The sequence below is a fragment of the Protomyctophum parallelum genome, assembly GCF_964188405.1.
Source record: "Protomyctophum parallelum genome assembly, chromosome: 16".
Taxonomy (NCBI): domain Eukaryota; kingdom Metazoa; phylum Chordata; class Actinopteri; order Myctophiformes; family Myctophidae; genus Protomyctophum; species Protomyctophum parallelum.
Genome location: NC_139711.1, coordinates 47,348,857 through 47,374,433, shown reverse-complemented (window position 1 = coordinate 47,374,433; position 25,577 = coordinate 47,348,857). Strand labels below are relative to the sequence as shown.

Sequence of the window (25,577 nt, the reverse complement as noted above, 5' to 3'; positions counted from 1 at the left end):
TGCAGCTCAAAGTGCTTTACAGAACAATGGAGAATAAAAGAAAAGAAAGGCAACGACATTAAAAAACAAGCAGTAATGCAATACAGTGAGGACATGAATAACAAAAATAAATAAATAAAATAAAAGATCAATTAAAAGCAATGTTGTAGAAGTGGGTCTTGAGCTGAGCTTTAAAAATGTCTACAGAGGCTGCCTGACGAAGGTACAGTGTTATTAAACTACAGAGGCTGCCTGTCGAATGTACAGTGGGAGCTTGTTCCATGCCGTCGGCCCGTAGAAGCAAAAAGCTGCTTCCCCGTATTTTTTTGTTGCCATTTTTTTAGGCAAAGCGAGCAGGCCAGCAGTGGAAGACCTTAGGGGGCGGTTTGGGACATATTTAGGCAGGCAGTCATGTAGGTAGGAAGGTGCGAGACCATTGAGAGCTTTATAGACAAGTAAAATAATTTTAAAATCAATCCTAAAAACAACAGGAAGCCAGTGCAGTGATGCCAAAACTGGAGTAATATGTTCTCTCATCTTAGTTCTAGTTAGAACTCTGGCTGTTATGTGATGGTACCTACCCTATAGGGGACACGGGGAGAACATGTGAGGGTACCTACCCTAGGGGACACGGGGAGAACATGTGAGGGTACCTACCCTAGGGGACACGGGGAGAACATGTGAGGGTACCTACCCTAGGGGACACGGGGAGAACATGTGAGGGTACCTACCCTAGGGGACACGGGGAGAACATGTGAGGGTACCTACCCTAGGGGACACGGGGAGAACATGTGAGGGTACCTACCCTAGGGGACAAAGGGAGAACATGTGAGGGTACCTACCCTATAGGGGACACGGGGAGAACATGTGAGGGTACCTACCCTAGGGGACACGGGGAGAACATGTGAGGGTACCTACCCTAGGGGACACGGGGAGAACATGTGAGGGTACCTACCCTAGGGGACACGGGGAGAACATGTGAGGGTACCTACCCTAGGGGACACGGGGAGAACATGTGAGGGTACCTACCCTATAGGGGACACGGGGAGAACATGTGAGGGTACCTACCCTATAGGGGACACGGGGAGAACATGTGAGGGTACCTACCCTAGGGGACACGGGGAGAACATGTGAGGGTACCTACCCTAGGGGACACGGGGAGAGCATGCAAACTCCACACAGAAAGGCCCTTTCGCCAACCCCGCCTTCGGGTATGGGCACTGATGACGCGGAGGAGGAAACACGCCGCCAGCGCCCACAGCGTCCCGAGCGGGAATCGAACCCAGGACCTTCTCGCTGTGAGGCGACAGCACCACCAACTGTGCCACCGTGCCCCCAAGTCTGCTTTAGTATTTTTCAATAGCTAAAGCAAAACACCAAAAGGGGTTCCCGTCCAGAATGGGTTAAGTAAAAGTATGAAGCTATTATTGTCTCCACCAGCCGAAGGCATGGGGAGAGTATGTTTTGCACTCCGTCCGTCCGTGTGTCCGTGTGTCCGTGTGTCCGTCCGTCCGTGACCAGCTAATCTCAGCCACCGTTAACCCGGTCGATGCCAAATTTTGCACACACACTCCCTGGATGCCAACCATGAACCTCTGCCCCAAACTTTCCAGAACGGCCTGTTATAGCGCCACCAGGAGGCCGATTTGTGCAAAACAAGTTTTTGCACAGTACACCTACAGATTTTGTCCAAACATCACGCAAATTGGTACACAGTCTCTCTAGAGCCATTCAACCAAACCGCTCTTTCAGATTTCTCAGACTCCATCCTGATTGGTTAAGATTGGCTTCCAAAATTCACAGGAGTGCTCAGTTTCAAACAAAATGCTGCAAATCATGAACACATCGCGTGATTTCCGTGAAATTGTGCACCCACATTCCCACTAGGCCGAGGACGAAATGCCACATGAACAATTTCAACTCAACCTCAAGGTGGCGCTATAACTGGCCGAAAAGTGTTTTTACCTCTAACTGCACGGATCTGTGGATAACTTTCTATGCCAACTCCCTAGAGGCCAAGGAAAAACCTTTGCCTGGAATTCTTCACATCTGCTCATCCTGGTGGAGACCTGTGCCCAGTAGGGCACTTTTTCTAGTTATATAAGTGTTCGTATTGCGTATAAGTGCAGGTGATGTTCTGAATAAACATGTACTTGAGTAAAAGTGGCAAAGGTGTTGGCATTAAAATATAGTACCAAAAGTAAAAGTACTCATTATGAAGAATGTCCCATATTTTTCAAAATGTATACAAATATAATGTCCTAAATAATATTAGTATCAGTTCCAGTAAGCAGGAACTGGGCATTGGCAACGCAGGACGGGAAAGTCTGGCGTGGCGAAAAATGATGATGATTAAACATTTGGGTCAAAACTATGACATAATGATGATGATTACACATTTGGGTCAAAACTATGACATAATGATGATGATTACACATTTGGGTCAAAACTATGACATAATGATGATGATTACACATTTGGGTCAAAACTATGACATAATCGCGGTACGAGCTTGTATAGGTCTGCAATCTTTGAAGAAATCGTGAAAATGTGGCACAAATCTTTGAATAATATATATCCTTTCAGAGCGGGGGGGGGGGGGGGCTCCCTGGAACAACATATTTTTAGATGGGGGTCGGCGGCCAAATACAATAGTTTTTGGGGCTCTTTGACATGACAAACTTTGAGTACCACTGACGTAGAAACAGAGGGTTTTCAGAAAAAACGTTTTTATTTTTAATCGGCCTCGGTGGCTTAAAAAATCAGACCAGTCTGAAGCGAGTGGTGCAACAGCACCCCCTATTGGTACTCTAAACATCGGGACACAGGGACATAGTCACATAGGTTGGGACACAGGGACACAGTCACATAGGTTGGGACACAGGGACACAGTCACATAGGTTGGGACCAGGGGGGCAGTCACATAGGTTGGGACACAGGGACACAGTCACATAGGTTGGGACACAGGGACACAGTCACATAGGTTGGGACACAGGGACACAGTCACATAGGTTGGGACACAGGGACACAGTCACATAGGTTGGGACACAGGGACACAGTCACATAGGTTGGGACACAGGGACACAGTCACATAGGTTGGGACACAGGGACACAGTCACATAGGTTGGGACCAGGGGGGCAGTCAGCCAGATATTTCGTGAAGCCTCATTTGAAATCGGTAGTTCATATAATGGCCTGTTGTGGCGCTGGGCTGGACCCAAAAAGCCCCATAGCTCCATAGAGGCCCATGTATTTTGGCCCAACTTCACCTAGACTGTATTACCTTAATAAACATGGTCATGAATACTTTCTTCTTCCAGTCACTAGTTTAAAGTCTCATTTCTAATGTCATAATATTCTTTTTGGAAAATGATGGTCCCATTAATTAAAAAAAAATACCATAAAGTCGCGTATGTTCTGAGGGGCGTGGCTACCGTTACAGTCTATGATCGGGATTCCCCTCCCACTCGAGTCAAAATAAAAACCAACGGAGAAGAAGGGGGGGAAGTCCCGCCTCGTTGTCTGGGCCGGCCAATGGCCAGCTGGGCCAAAACGGAGCCAGCCAATGGCCAGCAGGGCCCAAACGGATCACACACACTGGTCTGATGAACCCATTCTGACCTGAGATCAGATTCTAAAAATGTCAGTCGCTCCTCGATTTTTCAAAAATAGCAGACCTACAAGCTCGTATCGCGCCACTCGGTGGCGCGATATGAGCTTGTAGATCTGCTATTTTTAAATAGCTAAAGCATAACATGATGCTGACACCAAAATGGGTGCCCGGTCAGAATGGGTTAAAGTATTGTACAGTAACAACTAAAGTCTCTGTAATGTTTATGTTGTATTATTACTACAAAGTGACCAATAGAAGTCTATGTAGGAGAGCCTCCATTGGACTGAAGCCCCATGAAGTGAACCAATAGAAGTCTATGTAGGAGAGCCTCCATTGGCCTGAAGCCCCATGAAGTGAACCAATAGAAGTCTATGTAGGAGAGCCTCCATTGGACTGAAGCCCCATGAAGTGAACCAATAGAAGTCTATGTAGGAGAGCCTCCATTGGCCTGAAGCCCCATGAAGTGACCAATAGAAGTCTATGTAGGAGAGCCTCCATTGGACTGAAGCCCCATGAAGTGAACCAATAGAAGTCTATGTAGGAGAGCCTCCATTGGACTGAAGCCCCATGAAGTGACCAATAGAAGTCTATGTAGGAGAGCCTCCATTGGACTGAAGCCCCATGAAGTGACCAATAGAAGTCTATGTAGGAGAGCCTCCATTGGCCTGAAGCCCCGTGAAGTGACCAATAGAAGTCTATGTAGGAGAGCCTCCATTGGCCTGAAGCCCCGTGAAGTGACCAATAGAAGTCTATGTAGGAGAGCCTCCATTGGCCTGAAGCCCCATGAAGTGACCAATAGAAGTCTATGTAGGAGAGCCTCCATTGGACTGAAGCCCCATGAAGTGAACCAATAGAAGTCTATGTAGGAGAGCCTCCATTGGACTGAAGCCCCGTGAAGTGACCAATAGAAGTCTATGTAGGAGAGCCTCCATTGGACTGAAGCCCCATGAAGTGAACCAATAGAAGTCTATGTAGGAGAGCCTCCATTGGACTGAAGCCCCATGAAGTGAACCAATAGAAGTCTATGTAGGAGAGCCTCCATTGGACTGAAGCCCCATGAAGTGACCAATAGAAGTCTATGTAGGAGAGCCTCCATTGGCCTGAAGCCCCGTGAAGTGAACCAATAGAAGTCTATGTAGGAGAGCCTCCATTGGCCTGAAGCCCCGTGAAGTGAACCAATAGAAGTCTATGTAGGAGAGCCTCCATTGGCCTGAAGCCCCATGAAGTGACCAATAGAAGTCTATGTAGGAGAGCCTCCATTGGCCTGAAGCCCCGTGAAGTGACCAATAGAAGTCTATGTAGGAGAGCCTCCATTGGACTGAAGCCCCGTGAAGTGACCAATAGAAGTCTATGTAGGAGAGCCTCCATTGGCCTGAAGCCCCATGAAGTGACCAATAGAAGTCTATGTAGGAGAGCCTCCATTGGCCTGAAGCCCCATGAAGTGACCAATAGAAGTCTATGTAGGAGAGCCTCCATTGGACTGAAGCCCCATGAAGTGACCAATAGAAGTCTATGTAGGAGAGCCTCCATTGGACTGAAGCCCCATGAAGTGAACCAATAGAAGTCTTTGTAGGAGAGCCTCCATTGGACTGAAGCCCCATGAAGTGACCAATAGAAGTCTATGTAGGAGAGCCTCCATTGGCCTGAAGCCCCATGAAGTGACCAATAGAAGTCTATGTAGGAGAGCCTCCATTGGACTGAAGCCCCGTGAAGTGAACCAATAGAAATCTATGTAGGAGAGCCTCCATTGGACTGAAGCCCCATGAAGTGAACCAATAGAAGTCTATGTAGGAGAGCCTCCATTGGACTGAAGCCCCATGAAGTGACCAATAGAAGTCTATGTAGGAGAGCCTCCATTGGACTGAAGCCCCATGAAGTGACCAATAGAAGTCTATGTAGGAGAGCCTCCATTGGACTGAAGCCCCATGAAGTGACCAATAGAAGTCTATGTAGGAGAGCCTCCATTGGACTGAAGCCCCATGAAGTGAACCAATAGAAGTCTATGTAGGAGAGCCTCCATTGGACTGAAGCCCCATGAAGTGAACCAATAGAAATCTATGTAGGAGAGCCTCCATTGGACTGAAGCCCCATGAAGTGAACCAATATAAATCTATGTAGGAGAGCCTCCATTGGACTGAAGCCCCATGAAGTGACCAATAGAAGTCTATGTAGGAGAGCCTCCATTGGACTGAAGCCCCATGAAGTGACCAATAGAAGTCTATGTAGGAGAGCCTCCATTGGACTGAAGCCCCATGAAGTGACCAATAGAAGTCTATGTAGGAGAGCCTCCATTGGACTGAAGCCCCATGAAGTGAACCAATAGAAGTCTATGTAGGAGAGCCTCCATTGGACTGAAGCCCCATGAAGTGAAAGGAGTTAGTGTAGCTCAGACACAGACTAACCTTAGAATCTGATGAGTTAGTGTAACTCAGACACACACTAACCTTAGAATCTGATGAGTTAGTGTAGCTCTGACACACACTAACCTTAGAATCTGATGAGTTAGTGTAACTCAGACACAGACTAACCTTAGAATCTGATGAGTTAGTGTAGCTCTGACACAGACTAACCTTAGAATCTGATGAGTTAGTGTAGCTCTGACACACACTAACCTTAGAATCTGATGAGTTAGTGTAACTCAGACACACACTAACCTTAGAATCTGATGAGTTAGTGTAGCTCAGACACAGACTAACCTTAGAATCTGATGAGTTAGTGTAGCTCTGACACACACTAACCTTAGAATCTGATGAGTTAGTGTAGCTCAGACACACACTAACCTTAGAATCTGATGAGTTAGTGTAACTCAGACACAGACTAACCTTCCACATGGCAGAATCTGATGAGTTTGGTGGATGCTGGAACCTGCATGCAACCAATACAAGGCTCCAATTCCTGAACAAAGAAGAGACAGAGAGAGAAAGAAAGAAAGATTAGTCACACACGTAATTTGCATTCTGACCGTAGGAGTTTCTTTAACCCATTCTGACCTGGGATCAGATTCATACGAGTTTTCCGCCGGACACACACTGGTCTGACGAACCCATTCTGACCTGAGATCAGATTCTAAAAATGTCAGTCGCTCTTCGATTTTTCAAAAATAGCAGACCTTCAAGCTCGTATCGCGCCACTCGGTGGCGCGATATGAGCTTGTAGATCTGCTATTTTTCAATAGCTAAAGCATAACATGATGCCGACACCAAAATGGGTGCCCGGTCAGAATGGGTTAAGTATTCATTTAAAGACGGTTACGCCGCGGACAAAGCCAACTCGGATCGTGACAAATCATGACGATGAACACAATGTTTTGGGGCCGATCAAATCATTAGAAAGAAAAAAAATAAAATAAAGGCAGGAGACATAACACTATTTGTTTTGTTTTTCTTCTTATAAATGTGTTCAATGTCATGATTTGTCACGATCCGAGTTGGCTTTCTTCCGCGGCGTAACCGTCTTTAAATAAATACTTAAAGAATCCTATGGTCAGAATGCATTGCATTTCATTTCCTGGGCCGTCCGTTGTTCTGAAAGGGGGAGGGACTGTGACGCTCTATATGGGCACACTTGTGAAAGCTGAATGCTTTTGCATGCTTTTATTGTGAAGGGAAAAGTTTCTGAATGTTCTCAGAGCCTGCATCTCCGCATGCTGGGGGTGGCTGATCTACAAGCTCACAACGTGTCCGGACGCGACGCGTGGTGAGCTTGTATATCAGCTATTTTCAGCACGGAACACATGACTGTACGGCGAAGAATAAATCAGGCATCACTGCGCTTCATTCACTGTGGAAGAGAGATGTCTTTTGTTGGCCGTTCGTGGCGATATTATGGACACGTACCTCCTCGACGCGATAATAACCAACTAAGCTATTGGAAGCTATTTTTCGTGGCACATTATGTTTAATCAAACAACAACAAGTTCCCTCAGTGTTTGTGTTAGGAGTTGGGAGTCGGCACAGTGTCTGCTGTCTGTCAGTGCATAATCATCATGCAGTAGTAGCTAGATGCACGCTCCAGTGACGGCTGAGAAAGATTAGTTAATTTGTGTCGGATAGGGACTTATTGGTGGGTTTTCCGCTAGATATTAAGGCATGTTTATGATGTGTTTTAGCGCCGGGGATTTCGCCTGGAAGGCTCTATTGAAACACTCACTCTTGAACGAAAGTTGAACGTGAAAAAGTGACGTTCACACGGGTGCAGTACAGTTTTTGGTTTAGACTAGTCATTGGTTAGACCAGTCATTAGTCCTACAACTACAACCTATCTCAATCCCTCACCCTAACCTCCCACGGGGCAGCACACCTAAACCTAACCTTAACCCATGTCTAACCAATGACTAGTCTAACCCTAACCTCCCACGGGGCAGCACACCTAAACCTAACCTTAACCCATGTCTAACCAATGACTAGTCTAACCCTAACCTCCCACGGGGCAGCACACCTAAACCTAACCTTAACCCATGTCTAACCAATGACTAGTCTAAACCTAACCTCCCACGGGGCAGCACACCTAAACCTAACCTTAACCCATGTCTAACCAATGACTAGTCTAAACCTAACCTCCCACGGGGCAGCACACCTAAACCTAACCTTAACCCATGTCTAACCAATGACTAGTCTAAACCTAACCTCCCACGGGGCAGCACACCTAAACCTAACCTTAACTCATGTCTAACCAATGACTAGTCTAAACCTAACCTCCCACGGGGCAGCACACCTAAACCTAACCTTAACCCATGTCTAACCAATGACTAGTCTAAACCTAACCTCCCACGAGGCAGCACACCTAAACCTAACCTTAACCCATGTCTAACCAATGACTAGTCTAAAACTAACCTTAACCCATGTCTAACCAATGCTATGTCTAACCAAAGTATGCCTCCCGTTCACACACGCCAGAAATGAACGCGTTTCACAATGACGTTCATCAAACAGAAATACAGTAGCCTACGTTCAGTTCACGTTCACCCTAAATATGAACGAGTTCGTGAACGATCGTTCTTCGAACGCGTTCGGTAATATGAATGATGTGAAATATAATAGTTGTCCCTGCTCCCTGTAGTCCCTCAGCATTAGCCTGCCCCACACACAGTGACAGTCACACACAGCCTCACAGCTGTCATTCATTAATGGTCTTGATTGCCTATGCGGTCAAGTTTTAGGGTGAAATGTACAGGATTATAGTTTTGCTGGGCAATCTCTCTCTCTCTCTCTCTCTCTCTCTCTCTCTCTCTCTCTCTCTCTCTCTCTCTCTCTCTCTCTCTCTCTCTCCTCCCCCCCCCCCCCCCCCAATAAGCGGTGCAGGACCGAGAGAGTGATATGTGCAGGATGGACTGTAGTAAACATTAAATACTTTCCCCCCTCCTCCTCCTGCATAAACATCGGGACATCGGATTAAATAAACACCGATGTCCGATGTCGCAAAATGGCGGGCATCGGCGCCCAAAATGACTGATAACCGACGGATCGGTCGGGCTCTAGTTACCTGTTCACTGGGCAGCCTGTAGGGAGGGTTACCTGTTCACTGGGGGTTACCTGTTCACTGGGCAGCCTGTAGGGAGGGTTACCTGTTCACTGGGCAGCCTGTAGGGAGGGTTACCTGTTCACTGGGCAGCCTGTAGGGAGGGTTACCTGGTCACTGGGCAGCCTGTAGGGGAGGTTGAGCTCCACCTGGGCCTTGAAGGTCTCCAGGAAGAGGTCGCTGATGGTCTGGTGGATCACCACGTTGGCAGCGTTCCTGATGGGAGCGTGGAGCTTCTCACGCAGCTCCGCGTACTCTGTGGAGTTCAACCTGGGAGGAAAATGTTACAGTGTATACATTAGAGTGTACTCTGTGGAGTTCAACCTGGGAGGAGAACGTTACAGTGTACTCTGTGGAGTTCAACCTGGGAGGAGAACGTTACAGTGTACTCTGTGGAGTTCAACCTGGGAGGAAAACGTTACAGTGTACTCTGTGGAGTTCAACCTGGGAGGAAAACGTTACAGTGTACTCTGTGGAGTTCAACCTGGGAGGACAGCGTTACAGTGTACTCTGTGGAGTTCAACCTGGGAGGAAAACGTTACAGTGTACTCTGTGGAGTTCAACCTGGGAGGAAAACGTTACAGTGTACTCTGTGGAGTTCAACCTGGGAGGAAAGCGTTACAGTGTACTCTGTGGAGTTCACCCTGGGAGGAGAACGTTACAGTGTACTCTGTGGAGTTCAACATGGGAGGAGAACGTTACAGTGTACTCTGTGGAGTTCAACATGGGAGGAAAACGTTACAGTGTATACGTTAGAGTGTACTCTGTGGAGTTCAACCTGGGAGGAGAGCGTTACAGTGTATACGTTAGAGTGTACTCTGTGGAGTTCAACCTGGGAGGAGAGCGTTACAGTGTACTCTGTGGAGTTCAACCTGGGAGGAAAACGTTACAGTGTACTCTGTGGAGTTCAACCTGGGAGGAAAGCGTTACAGTGTACTCTGTGGAGTTCAACCTGGGAGGAAAATGTTACAGTGTACTCTGTGGAGTTCAACCTGGGAGGAAAATGTTACAGTGTACTCTGTGGAGTTCAACCTGGGAGGAGAACGTTACAGTGTACTCTGTGGAGTTCAACCTGGGAGGAAAATGTTACAGTGTACTCTGTGGAGTTCAACCTGGGAGGAAAACGTTACAGTGTACTCTGTGGAGTTCAACATGGGAGGAAAGCGTTACAGTGTACTCTGTGGAGTTCAACCTGGGAGGAAAATGTTACAGTGTACTCTGTGGAGTTCACCCTGGGAGGAGAACGTTACAGTGTACGTTACAGTGTACTCTATGGAGTTCAACCTGGGAGGAGAGCGTTACAGTGTACTCTGTGGAGTTCAACCTGGGAGGAAAATGTTACAGTGTACTCTGTGGAGTTCAACCTGGGAGGAAAACGTTACAGTGTACTCTGTGGAGTTCAACCTGGGAGGAAAACGTTACAGTGTACTCTGTGGAGTTCAACCTGGGAAGAGAACGTTACAGTGTACTCTGTGGAGTTCAACCTGGGAGGAGAACGTTACAGTGTACTCTGTGGAGCTCAACCTGGGAGGAAAATGTTACAGTGTACGTTACAGTGTACTCTGTGGAGTTCAACCTGGGAGGAAAATGTTACAGTGTACGTTACAGTGTACTCTGTGGAGTTCAACCTGGGAGGAAAGCGTTACAGTGTACTCTGTGGAGTTCAACCTGGGAGGAAAACGTTACAGTGTACTCTGTGGAGTTCAACCTGGGAGGAAAATGTTACAGTGTACGTTACAGTGTACTCTATGGAGTTCAACCTGGGAGGAAAACGTTACAGTGTACTCTGTGGAGTTCAACCTGGGAGGAAAATGTTACAGTGTACTCTGTGGAGTTCAACCTGGGAGGAAAATGTTACAGTGTACTCTGTGGAGTTCAACCTGGGAGGACAACGTTACAGTGTACTCTATGGAGTTCAACCTGGGAGGAAAATGTTACAGTGTACTCTGTGGAGTTCAACCTGGGAGGAAAATGTTACAGTGTACGTTACAGTGTACTCTATGGAGTTCAACCTGGGAGGACAACGTTACAGTGTACTCTGTGGAGTTCAACCTGGGAGGAAAACGTTACAGTGTACTCTGTGGAGTTCAACCTGGGAGGAGAACGTTACAGTGTACGTTACAGTGTACTCTATGGAGCTCAACCTGGGAGGAAAGCGTTACAGTGTACTCTGTGGAGTTCAACCTGGGAGGAGAACGTTACAGTGTACTCTGTGGAGCTCAACCTGGGAGGAAAATGTTACAGTGTACGTTACAGTGTACTCTGTGGAGTTCAACCTGGGAGGAAAATGTTACAGTGTACGTTACAGTGTACTCTGTGGAGTTCAACCTGGGAGGAAAGCGTTACAGTGTACTCTGTGGAGTTCAACCTGGGAGGAAAACGTTACAGTGTACTCTGTGGAGTTCAACCTGGGAGGAAAATGTTACAGTGTACGTTACAGTGTACTCTATGGAGTTCAACCTGGGAGGAAAACGTTACAGTGTACTCTGTGGAGTTCAACCTGGGAGGAGAGCGTTACAGTGTACTCTGTGGAGTTCAACCTGGGAGGAAAACGTTACAGTGTACTCTGTGGAGTTCAACCTGGGAGGAAAATGTTACAGTGTACGTTACAGTGTACTCTATGGAGTTCAACCTGGGAGGAAAACGTTACAGTGTACTCTGTGGAGTTCAACCTGGGAGGAAAATGTTACAGTGTACTCTGTGGAGTTCAACCTGGGAGGACAACGTTACAGTGTACTCTATGGAGTTCAACCTGGGAGGAAAATGTTACAGTGTACTCTGTGGAGTTCAACCTGGGAGGAAAATGTTACAGTGTACGTTACAGTGTACTCTATGGAGTTCAACCTGGGAGGACAACGTTACAGTGTACTCTGTGGAGTTCAACCTGGGAGGAAAACGTTACAGTGTACTCTGTGGAGTTCAACCTGGGAGGAGAACGTTACAGTGTACGTTACAGTGTACTCTATGGAGCTCAACCTGGGAGGAAAGCGTTACAGTGTACTCTGTGGAGTTCAACCTGGGAGGAGAACGTTACAGTGTACTCTGTGGAGCTCAACCTGGGAGGAAAATGTTACAGTGTACGTTACAGTGTACTCTGTGGAGTTCAACCTGGGAGGAAAATGTTACAGTGTACGTTACAGTGTACTCTGTGGAGTTCAACCTGGGAGGAAAGCGTTACAGTGTACTCTGTGGAGTTCAACCTGGGAGGAAAACGTTACAGTGTACTCTGTGGAGTTCAACCTGGGAGGAAAATGTTACAGTGTACGTTACAGTGTACTCTATGGAGTTCAACCTGGGAGGAAAACGTTACAGTGTACTCTGTGGAGTTCAACCTGGGAGGAGAGCGTTACAGTGTACTCTGTGGAGTTCAACCTGGGAGGAAAACGTTACAGTGTACTCTGTGGAGTTCAACATGGGAGGAAAACGTTACAGTGTACTCTGTGGAGTTCAACATGGGAGGAAAACGTTACAGTGTACTCTGTGGAGTTCAACCTGGGAGGAAAACGTTACAGTGTACTCTGTGGAGTTCAACCTGGGAGGAAAATGTTACAGTGTACGTTACAGTGTACTCTATGGAGTTCAACCTGGGAGGAAAACGTTACAGTGTACTCTGTGGAGTTCAACCTGGGAGGAAAATGTTACAGTGTACGTTACAGTGTACTCTATGGAGTTCAACCTGGGAGGAAAATGTTACAGTGTACTCTGTGGAGTTCAACCTGGGAGGAAAATGTTACAGTGTACGTTACAGTGTACTCTATGGAGTTCAACCTGGGAGGACAACGTTACAGTGTACTCTGTGGAGTTCAACCTGGGAGGAAAACGTTACAGTGTACTCTGTGGAGTTCAACCTGGGAGGAAAACGTTACAGTGTACTCTGTGGAGTTCAACCTAGGAGGACAGCGTTACAGTGTACTCTGTGGAGTTCAACCTAGGAGGACAGCGTTACAGTGTACTCTGTGGAGTTCAACCTGGGAGGACAGCGTTACAGTGTACGTTACAGTGTACTCTGTGGAGTTCAACCTGGGAGGAAAACGTTACAGTGTACTCTGTGGAGTTCAACCTGGGAGGACAGCGTTACAGTGTACTCTGTGGAGTTCAACCTGGGAGGAAAACGTTACAGTGTACTCTGTGGAGTTCAACCTGGGAGGAAAACGTTACAGTGTACTCTGTGGAGTTCAACCTGGGAGGACAGCGTTACAGTGTACTCTGTGGAGTTCAACCTGGGAGGAAAACGTTACAGTGTACTCTGTGGAGTTCAACATGGGAGGAAAATGTTACAGTGTACTCTGTGGAGTTCAACCTGGGAGGAAAACGTTACAGTGTACTCTGTGGAGTTCAACCTGGGAGGACAGCGTTACAGTGTACTCTGTGGAGTTCAACATGGGAGGAGAGCGTTAGTGTACTCTGTGGAGTTCAACCTGGGAGGAAAACGTTACAGTGTACTCTGTGGAGTTCAACCTGGGAGGAAAACGTTACAGTGTACTCTGTGGAGTTCAACCTGGGAGGAGAGCGTTACAGTGTACTCTGTGGAGTTCAACCTGGGAGGAAAACGTTACAGTGTACTCTGTGGAGTTCAACCTGGGAGGACAGCGTTACAGTGTACTCTGTGGAGTTCAACCTGGGAGGAAAGCGTTACAGTGTACTCTGTGGAGTTCAACATGGGAGGAAAACGTTACAGTGTACTCTGTGGAGCTCAACCTGGGAGGACAGCGTTACAGTGTACTCTGTGGAGTTCAACCTGGGAGGACAACGTTACAGTGTACTCTGTGGAGGTACTCGCCTCATATGCTACTAAAAATATCACCGTGCGAGTTGTACATTTCAATTTGTAGCACCGGTGCGACTACAGGATTTTGACCGTTCAATCGTGATAAAGACAAGGCTCTGTCTACAGCAAGTGCACTTTCTATAGTCGCGGTTCTATACCTAGATTTATATTCTGTAGTACGGCGGTATCGTTCGCCAAAAAGAGCAGATCTTCAAGCTAACAACGTTGTGGAGGCTCAATGCGACGTTCATCTGAAGATCTGTCCCCTTTGCTCCCACCGCCCCGCCCCTCCCTGTGTCACTGCTTTGCTCCCACCGCCCCGCCCCTCCCTGTGTCACTGCTCCCACCGCCCCGCCCCTCCCTGTGTCGCTGCTTTGCTCCCACCGCCCCGCCCCTCCCTGTGTCACTGCTTTGCTCCCACCGCCCCGCCCCTCCCTGTGTCACTGCTCCCACCGCCCCGCCCCTCCCTGTGTCGCTGCTTTGCTCCCACCGCCCCGCCCCTCCCTGTGTCACTGCTTGCTGTCAGCAGCGGCAGACAGAAAAAAAGACGGAGCGAACGCAGCGGGATAGCATTAGCACGATAGCACAGATTCAGCAGGAATTGCTTGGACCCCGACACGTTATTTGCAAAGTTTGTTTGTAATCAGGGCTCGACGCTTAGCATTTTCCCCCAAGTAGCACGTGTGCGACTAAGAATCTAGTAGCACACAAATTATTTTAGGAGCACGATGATAAGTTATCAAATAATGTGTTTTTCTATGTATACCGGTATACATGGCTTTAGTCCCCACTAGGGATGCACCGATCCGATACTCGTATCAGAGATCGGCGCCGATCCAGGCTAAAATTCTAGATCGGGTATCGGATCGGTGGCCGATCCATTATCCGATCCGATCCGATCCGATCCATTAACCTGGTCTAATTTGTTGCACAGTTATTTAATAAATAATTCAGTGCATTTATATCTGTGTTTGTTACATTTTGTTTTACAAAGTTGGGAAAGTAATGTTTAAGTCAAGCCTTGATGTTGCCTTACACAAAATAATGATTCCAGACTCCACACAGTGAGGCATACAGCTTAATAGGTTATTACGTTTCTTTGTGGGGGGTATCGGATCGGTACTCTGTATCGGCAGATACTGGACTGGACCCCCATGTATCGAAATCGGTATCGAATGCCAAAAAGCCGGATCGGTGCATCCCTAGTCCCCACACATCTCATGATTTGCCATTGACAATGAAAGGGGAATTCAGGTCAAATGTCCACTAAATCTTGTCCCCACACGTCTCAATATTTGCCATTGGCAATGAACGGAGACATTTGGTCAAAATTCCACTAAATATGACATAAATTAAACATTAAATGCCATTGAAAGGAAAATGTAACGTCATATTGCAAACGAGCAAATCAGCTATTAAACCAATCACAGCTAGGTATTCTGATGTACGAGATGATTCATGATGACGTATGATGATGATGAGAGTGTCCCTCACTTCACCCAGGTGTGATTTTTCTTTAACCCATTCTGAACGGGAACCCATTTTGGTGTCAGCATCATGTTATGCTTTAGCTATTGAAAAATAGCAGATCTACAAGCTCATAGCGCGCTACGAGCTTGTAGGTCTGCTATTTTTGAAAAATCGAAGAACGACTTACATTTTTAGAATCTGATCTCAGGTCAGAATGGGTTAATCAGACCAGTGTGTGTCCAGTGGAAACCTCGCATGAATCTGATCTCAGGTCAGAATGCGTTAATAAAGTGATATGAGGTAGGGACGGGCAATATGGCAAAATATTATATCACAATATCTTTTGAGCAAAACTAATAGAATGTGTATTGCGGGATCAGAGCACGACTGAATGGTCAAATTCTGTAGTCGCACCAGTGCTACAAATTTAATTCTACAACTCGCACAGTGCTATTTTTAGTAGCATATGCGACTACCTACATGACTGCCTGCCTAAATATGTCCCAAACCGCCCCCTAAGGTCTTCCACTGCTGGCCTGCTCGCTTTGCCTAAAAAAATGGCAACTAAAAAATACGGGGAAGCAGCTTTTTGCTTCTACGGGCCGTCGGCATGGAACAAGCTCCCACTGTACCTTCGTCAGGCAGCCTCTGTAGTTTAATAACACTGTACCTTCGTCAGGCAGCCTCTGTAGTTTAATAACACTGTACCTTCGACAGGCAGCCTCTGTAGTTTAATAACACTGTACCTTCGTCAGGCAGCCTCTGTAGTTTAATAACACTGTACCTTCATCAGGCAGCCTCTGTAGTTTAATAACACTGTACCTTCATCAGGCAGCCTCTGTAGTTTAATAACACTGTACCTTCGACAGGCAGCCTCTGTAGTTTAATAACACTGTACCTTCGTCAGGCAGCCTCTGTAGTTTAATAACACTGTACATTCGTCAGGCAGCCTCTGTAGTTTAATAACACTGTACCTTCGTCAGGCAGCCTCTGTAGTTTAATAACACTGTACCTTCGTCAGGCAGCCTCTGTAGTTTAATAACACTGTACCTTCGTCAGGCAGCCTCTGTAGACATTTTTAAAGCTCAGCTCAAGACCCACTTCTACAACATTGCTTTTAATTGATCATTATTTTTTTGTTATTCATGTCCTCACTGTATTGCATTACTGCTTGTTTTTTAATGTCGTTGCCTTGCTTTTCTTTTATTCTCCATTGTTCTGTAAAGCACTTTGAGCTGCATTTCATGTCGTGAAAGGTGCTATACAAATAAAGTTTTATTATTATTATTATTACCTAGTCGCACTGTCGAGCCCTGGTTGTAATGTTCAAAGTTCAAACGTAACTTACTTTTAACCAAACGCGGGTGAAATGGCGTGCAGCCGTGCACGCACCGTCGCACGCTCACACACACACACACACACACACACACACACACACACACACACACACACACACACACACACACACACACACACACACACACACACACACACACAGTGTGGAAGTGGACGGATTGATGTTCATCAAAAGCAACCCTTGCTTAGCGTTTGCGTACCTGATGTCAAAAGGCCTGACGGCGGGGTTGATGCGTTTACGTACCTGATGTCAAACGGCCTGACGGCGGGGTTGATGCGTTTACGTACCTGATATCAAAAGGCCTGACGGCGGGGTTGATGCGTTTACGTACCTGATGTCAAACGGCCTCACGGCGGGGTTGATGCGTTTACGTACCTGATGTCAAAAGGCCTCACGGCGGGGTTGATGCGTTTACGTACCTGATGTCAAACGGCCTCACGGCGGGGTTGATGCGTTTACGTACCTGATGTCAAACGGCCTCACGGCGGGGTTGATGCGTTTACGTACCTGATGTCAAACGGCCTCACGGCGGGGTTGATGCGTTTACGTACCTGATGTCAAACGGCCTCACGGCGGGGTTGATGCGTTTACGTACCTGATGTCAAAAGGCCTGACGGCGGGGTTGATGCGTTTACGTACCTGATGTCAAAAGGCCTGACGGCGGGGTTGATGCGTTTGCGTACCTGATGTCAAAAGGCCTGACGGCGGGGTTGATGCGTTTGCGTACCTGATGTCAAACGGCCTCACGGCGGGGTTGATGCGTTTGCGTACCTGATGTCAAACGGCCTCACGGCGGGGTTGATGCGTTTACGTACCTGATGTCAAACGGCCTGACGGCGGGGTTGATGCGTTTGCGTACCTGATGTCAAACGGCCTGACGGCGGGGTTGATGCGTTTGCGTACCTGATGTCAAACGGCCTCACGGCGGGGTTGATGCGTTTACGTACCTGATGTCAAACGGCCTGACGGCGGGGTTGATGCGTTTACGTACCTGATGTCAAAAGGCCTCACGGCGGGGTTGATGCGTTTACGTACCTGATGTCAAACGGCCTGACGGCGGGGTTGATGCGTTTGCGTACCTGATGTCAAACGGCCTCACGGCGGGGTTGATGCGTTTACGTACCTGATGTCAAACGGCCTCACGGCGGGGTTGATGCGTTTGCGTACCTGATGTCAAACGGCCTCACGGCGGGGTTGATGCGTTTACGTACCTGATGTCAAAAGGCCTGACGGCGGGGTTGATGCGTTTGCGTACCTGATGTCAAACGGCCTGACGGCGGGGTTGATGCGTTTGCGTACCTGATGTCAAACGGCCTGACGGCGGGGTTGATGCGTTTGCGTACCTGATGTCAAACGGCCTCACGGCGGGGTTGATGCGTTTACGTACCTGATGTCAAACGGCCTGACGGCGGGGTTGATGCGTTTACGTACCTGATGTCAAAAGGCCTCACGGCGGGGTTGATGCGTTTACGTACCTGATGTCAAACGGCCTGACGGCGGGGTTGATGCGTTTGCGTACCTGATGTCAAACGGCCTCACGGCGGGGTTGATGCGTTTGCGTACCTGATGTCAAAAGGCCTCACGGCGGGGTTGATGCGTTTGCGTACCTGATGTCAAAAGGCCTCACGGCGGGGTTGATGCGTTTACGTACCTGATGTCAAACGGCCTCACGGCGGGGTTGATGCGTTTGCGTACCTGATGTCAAAAGGCCTCACGGCGGGGTTGATGCGTTTGCGTACCTGATGTCAAAAGGCCTCACGGCGGGGTTGATGCGTTTGCGTACCTGATGTCAAAAGGCCTCACGGCGGGGTTGATGCGTTTGCGTACCTGATGTCAAACGGCCTCACGGCGGGGTTGATGCGTTTGCGTACCTGATGTCAAAAGGCCTCACGGCGGGGTTGATGCGTTTGCGTACCTGATGTCAAAAGGCCTCACGGCGGGGTTGATGCGTTTGCGTACCTGATGTCAAAAGGCCTGACGGCGGGGTTGATGCGTTTGCGTACCTGATGTCAAACGGCCTCACGGCGGGGTTGATGCGTTTGCGTACCTGATGTCAAACGGCCTCACGGCGGGGTTGATGCGTTTACGTACCTGATGTCAAACGGCCTGACGGCGGGGTTGATGCGTTTGCGTACCTGATGTCAAACGGCCTGACGGCGGGGTTGATGCGTTTGCGTACCTGATGTCAAACGGCCTCACGGCGGGGTTGATGCGTTTACGTACCTGATGTCAAACGGCCTGACGGCGGGGTTGATGCGTTTACGTACCTGATGTCAAAAGGCCTCACGGCGGGGTTGATGCGTTTACGTACCTGATGTCAAACGGCCTGACGGCGGGGTTGATGCGTTTGCGTACCTGATGTCAAACGGCCTCACGGCGGGGTTGATGCGTTTGCGTACCTGATGTCAAAAGGCCTCACGGCGGGGTTGATGCGTTTGCGTACCTGATGTCAAAAGGCCTCACGGCGGGGTTGATGCGTTTACGTACCTGATGTCAAACGGCCTCACGGCGGGGTTGATGCGTTTGCGTACCTGATGTCAAAAGGCCTCACGGCGGGGTTGATGCGTTTGCGTACCTGATGTCAAAAGGCCTCACGGCGGGGTTGATGCGTTTGCGTACCTGATGTCAAAAGGCCTCACGGCGGGGTTGATGCGTTTGCGTACCTGATGTCAAACGGCCTCACGGCGGGGTTGATGCGTTTGCGTACCTGATGTCAAAAGGCCTCACGGCGGGGTTGATGCGTTTGCGTACCTGATGTCAAAAGGCCTCACGGCGGGGTTGATGCGTTTGCGTACCTGATGTCAAACGGCCTCACGGCGGGGTTGATGCGTTTGCGTACCTGATGTCAAACGGCCTCACGGCGGGGTTGATGCGTTTACGTACCTGATGTCAAACGGCCTGACGGCGGGGTTGATGCGTTTGCGTACCTGATGTCAAACGGCCTCACGGCGGGGTTGATGCGTTTACGTACCTGATGTCAAACGGCCTCACGGCGGGGTTGATGCGTTTACGTACCTGATGTCAAACGGCCTCACGGCGGGGTTGATGCTGGCCACTCTCAGGGTCAGCATCTGTGTGGGCGTGGCGGCGTCTGGGCTCAACTGGTGCTGCCTGGACTCTGTCACGGTCAGGTGGCTGTCGCTCTGCAGGGCCACGTGCACATAGTAGGTGGTCACCTAGGCAACGCACGCACACACACACGCACACAAATATTTACACGGTGCTGTACAGAGTGCAATCAGCAAATCCCGGAGAAATGCCCACACACCCTTCAGGGGTACAAGGAACAGCGTCTTCGCGCGCGCACACACACACACACACACACACACACACACACACACACACACACACACACACACACACACACACACACACACACACACACACACACACACACACACACACACACACACACACACACACACACACACACACACACACACACACAGGAGAACATACCTTTAAGACCCAGGTGTCGGTGATGACCACGCGGGCCCCCGGGGGCCCCGTGGCGAACTTGTCGATGCGTCTGAACTCCGTGTTGATGCTGGTCGCCACGGCGCCCCAGCCGGAGCGGGGGGGCAGGGCGTGCGCCTGCAGGGCCCGGCTGATTGGGTGGTTGGACCAGCGGAGGCGGGACCAGTGGACCACCAGCAGCAGGCACGCCGCCTGGAGGCCGAGGGAGAGCAGGAGGAAGGCCCGCCAGCCCGCGCCCACCTGGGGGGAGTTAACCCATTCTGACCTGAGATCAGATTCATACCAGGTTTCCGCCGGACACACACTGGTCTGACGAACCCATTCTGACCTGAGATCAGATTCTAAAAAAATGTCAGTCGTTCTTCGATTTTTTTCAAAAAATAGCAGACCTACAAGCTCGTATCGCACAATGTGGGACAGACAGGGTCTCAATGTGAACACTGATGTCTGTCAGTCACAATGTGGGACAGACAGGGTCTCAATGTGAACACTGATGCCTGTCAGTCACAATGTGGGACAGACAGGGTCTCAATGTGAACACTGATGTCTGTCAGTCACAATGTGGGACAGACAGGGTCTCAATGTGAACACTGATGTCTGTCAGTCACAATGTGGGACAGACAGGGTCTCAATGTGAACACTGATGTCTGTCAGTCACTATGTGGGACAGACAGGGTCTCAATGTGAACACTGACGCCTGTCAGTCACAATGTGGGACAGACAGGGTCTCAATGTGAACACTGACGTCTGTCAGTCACAATGTGGGACAGACAGGGTCTCAATGTGAACACTGATGTCTGTCAGTCACAATGTGGGACAGACAGGGTCTCAATGTGAACACTGATGCCTGTCAGTCACAATGTGGGACAGACAGGGTCTCAATTTGAACACTGACGTCTGTCAGTCACAATGTGGGACAGACAGGGTCTCAATGTGAACACTGATGCCTGTCAGTCACAATGTGGGACAGACAGGGTCTCAATGTGAACACTGATGCCTGTCAGTCACAATGTGGGACAGACAGGGTCTCAATGTGAACACTGACGCCTGTCAGTCACAATGTGGGACAGACAGGGTCTCAATGTGAACACTGATGCCTGTCAGTCACAATGTGGGACAGACAGGGTCTCAATGTGAACACTGATGCCTGTCAGTCACAATGTGGGACAGACAGGGTCTCAGTGTGAACACTGATGTCTGTCAGTCACAATGTGGGACAGACAGGGTCTCAATGTGAACACTGATGTCTGTCAGTCACAATGTGGGACAGACAGGGTCTCAATGTGAACACTGATGTCTGTCAGTCACAATGTGGGACAGACAGGGTCTCAATGTGAACACTGATGTCTGTCAGTCACAATGTGGGACAGACAGGGTCTCAATGTGAACACTGATGTCTGTCAGTCACAATGTGGGACAGACAGGGTCTCAGTGTGAACACTGATGTCTGTCAGTCACAATGTGGGACAGACAGGGTCTCAATGTGAACACTGATGCCTGTCAGTCACAATGTGGGACAGACAGGGTCTCAATGTGAACACTGATGTCTGTCAGTCACAATGTGGGACAGACAGGGTCTCAATGTGAACACTGATGCCTGTCAGTCACAATGTGGGACAGACAGGGTCTCAATGTGAACACTGATGTCTGTCAGTCACAATGTGGGACAGACAGGGTCTCAATGTGAACACTGATGCCTGTCAGTCACAATGTGGGACAGACAGGGTCTCAATGTGAACACTGATGTCTGTCAGTCACAATGTGGGACAGACAGGGTCTCAATGTGAACACTGATGTCTGTCAGTCACAATGTGGGACAGACAGGGTCTCAATGTGAACACTGATGTCTGTCAGTCACTATGTGGGACAGACAGGGTCTCAATGTGAACACTGACGCCTGTCAGTCACAATGTGGGACAGACAGGGTCTCAATGTGAACACTGACGTCTGTCAGTCACAATGTGGGACAGACAGGGTCTCAATGTGAACACTGATGTCTGTCAGTCACAATGTGGGACAGACAGGGTCTCAATGTGAACACTGATGCCTGTCAGTCACAATGTGGGACAGACAGGGTCTCAATTTGAACACTGACGTCTGTCAGTCACAATGTGGGACAGACAGGGTCTCAATGTGAACACTGATGCCTGTCAGTCACAATGTGGGACAGACAGGGTCTCAATGTGAACACTGATGCCTGTCAGTCACAATGTGGGACAGACAGGGTCTTAGTTTGAACACTGATGCCTGTCAGTCACAATGTGGGACAGACAGGGTCTCAATGTGAACACTGACGCCTGTCAGTCACAATGTGGGACAGACAGGGTCTCAATGTGAACACTGACGTCTGTCAGTCACAATGTGGGACAGACAGGGTCTCAATGTGAACACTGATGCCTGTCAGTCACAATGTGGGACAGACAGGGTCTCAATGTGAACACTGATGCCTGTCAGTCACAATGTGGGACAGACAGGGTCTCAATGTGAACACTGATGTCTGTCAGTCACAATGTGGGACAGACAGGGTCTCAGTGTGAACACTGATGTCTGTCAGTCACAATGTGGGACAGACAGGGTCTCAATGTGAACACTGATGTCTGTCAGTCACAATGTGGGACAGACAGGGTCTCAATGTGAACACTGATGTCTGTCAGTCACAATGTGGGACAGACAGGGTCTCAATGTGAACACTGATGTCTGTCAGTCACAATGTGGGACAGACAGGGTCTCAGTGTGAACACTGATGCCTGTCAGTCACAATGTGGGACAGACAGGGTCTCAATGTGAACACTGATGTCTGTCAGTCACAATGTGGGACAGACAGGGTCTCAATGTGAACACTGATGTCTGTCAGTCACAATGTGGGACAGACAGGGTCTCAATGTGAACACTGATGTCTGTCAGTCACAATGTGGGACAGACAGGGTCTCAGTGTGAACACTGACGCCTGTCAGTCACAATGTGGGACAGACAGGGTCTCAGTGTGAACACTGATGTCTGTCAGTCACAATGTGGGACAGACAGGGTCTCAATGTGAACACTGATGCCTGTCAGTCACAATGTGGGACAGACAGGGTCTCAGTGTGAACACTGATGTCTGTCAGTCACAATGTGGGACAGACAGGGTCTCAGTGTGAACACTGACGTCTGTCAGTCACAATGTGGGACAGACAGGGTCTCAATGTGAACACTGATGTCTGTCAGTCACAATGTGGGACAGACAGGGTCTCAATGTGAACACTGATGCCTGTCAGTCACAATGTGGGACAGACAGGGTCTCAGTGTGAACACTGATGTCTGTCAGTCACAATGTGGGACAGACAGGGTCTCAATGTGAACACTGAAGCCTGTCAGTCACAATGTGGGACAGACAGGGTCTCAATGTGAACACTGATGCCTGTCAGTCACAATGTGGGACAGACAGGGTCTCAGTGTGAACACTGATGTCTGTCAGTCACAATGTGGGACAGACAGGGTCTCAGTGTGAACACTGATGCCTGTCAGTCACAATGTGGGACAGACAGGGTCTCAATGTGAACACTGACGTCTGTCAGTCACAATGTGGGACAGACAGGGTCTCAGTGTGAACACTGACGTCTGTCAGTCACAATGTGGGACAGACAGGGTCTCAGTGTGAACACTGACGTCTGTCAGTCACAATGTGGGACAGACAGGGTCTCAATGTGAACACTGACGTCTGTCAGTCACAATGTGGGACAGACAGGGTCTCAATGTGAACACTGATGTCTGTCAGTCACAATGTGGGACAGACAGGGTCTCAATGTGAACACTGATGTCTGTCAGTCACAATGTGGGACAGACAGGGTCTCAATGTGAACACTGATGTCTGTCAGTCACAATGTGGGACAGACAGGGTCTCAGTGTGAACACTGATGTCTGTCAGTCACAATGTGGGACAGACAGGGTCTCAATGTGAACACTGATGCCTGTCAGTCACAATGTGGGACAGACAGGGTCTCAGTGTGAACACTGATGTCTGTCAGTCACAATGTGGGACAGACAGGGTCTCAGTGTGAACACTGACGTCTGTCAGTCACAATGTGGGACAGACAGGGTCTCAATGTGAACACTGATGTCTGTCAGTCACAATGTGGGACAGACAGGGTCTCAGTGTGAACACTGATGCCTGTCAGTCACAATGTGGGACAGACAGGGTCTCAGTGTGAACACTGATGTCTGTCAGTCACAATGTGGGACAGACAGGGTCTCAATGTGAACACTGAAGCCTGTCAGTCACAATGTGGGACAGACAGGGTCTCAATGTGAACACTGATGCCTGTCAGTCACAATGTGGGACAGACAGGGTCTCAGTGTGAACACTGATGTCTGTCAGTCACAATGTGGGACAGACAGGGTCTCAGTGTGAACACTGATGCCTGTCAGTCACAATGTGGGACAGACAGGGTCTCAATGTGAACACTGACGTCTGTCAGTCACAATGTGGGACAGACAGGGTCTCAGTGTGAACACTGACGTCTGTCAGTCACAATGTGGGACAGACAGGGTCTCAGTGTGAACACTGACGTCTGTCAGTCACAATGTGGGACAGACAGGGTCTCAATGTGAACACTGACGTCTGTCAGTCACAATGTGGGACAGACAGGGTCTCAATGTGAACACTGATGTCTGTCAGTCACAATGTGGGACAGACAGGGTCTCAATGTGAACACTGATGTCTGTCAGTCACAATGTGGGACAGACAGGGTCTCAATGTGAACACTGATGTCTGTCAGTCACAATGTGGGACAGACAGGGTCTCAATGTGAACACTGATGTCTGTCAGTCACAATGTGGGACAGACAGGGTCTCAGTGTGAACACTGACGTCTGTCAGTCACAATGTGGGACAGACAGGGTCTCAGTGTGAACACTGATGTCTGTCAGTCACAATGTGGGACAGACAGGGTCTCAGTGTGAACACTGATGTCTGTCAGTCACAATGTGGGACAGACAGGGTCTCAATGTGAACACTGATGTCTGTCAGTCACAATGTGGGACAGACAGGGTCTCAGTGTGAACACTGATGTCTGTCAGTCACAATGTGGGACAGACAGGGTCTCAGTGTGAACACTGACGTCTGTCAGTCACAATGTGGGACAGACAGGGTCTCAATGTGAACACTGAAGCCTGTCAGTCACAATGTGGGACAGACAGGGTCTCAGTGTGAACACTGATGCCTGTCAGTCACAATGTGGGACAGACAGGGTCTCAGTGTGAACACTGATGTCTGTCAGTCACAATGTGGGACAGACAGGGTCTCAGTGTGAACACTGACGTCTGTCAGTCACAATGTGGGACAGACAGGGTCTCAGTGTGAACACTGACGTCTGTCAGTCACAATGTGGGACAGACAGGGTCTCAATGTGAACACTGATG

General features: G+C 49.0%; 1 protein-coding gene across 5 annotated transcripts in view; it reads right to left on the bottom strand.

Moving 5' to 3' along the window:
• The window catches only part of tmem129 (transmembrane protein 129, E3 ubiquitin protein ligase), a 33,762-nt gene that overhangs the window by 1,106 nt on the left and 7,079 nt on the right, over positions 1-25,577 (bottom strand). For 3 of the 5 annotated variants that reach the window (XM_083786069.1, XM_083786070.1, XM_083786071.1), the window contains exons 3-6: positions 20,164-20,421; positions 19,720-19,880; positions 9,220-9,379; positions 6,415-6,487 (exon numbers count right to left, since the gene is read on the bottom strand). In XM_083786069.1, the coding sequence (XP_083642195.1) occupies positions 6,415-6,487; positions 9,220-9,379; positions 19,720-19,880; positions 20,164-20,421 (652 nt within the window). The remainder of the gene's footprint in view (positions 1-6,414; positions 6,488-9,219; positions 9,380-19,719; positions 19,881-20,163; positions 20,422-25,577) is intronic. The other 2 variants (XM_083786072.1, XM_083786073.1) reach the window with 1 other exon arrangement.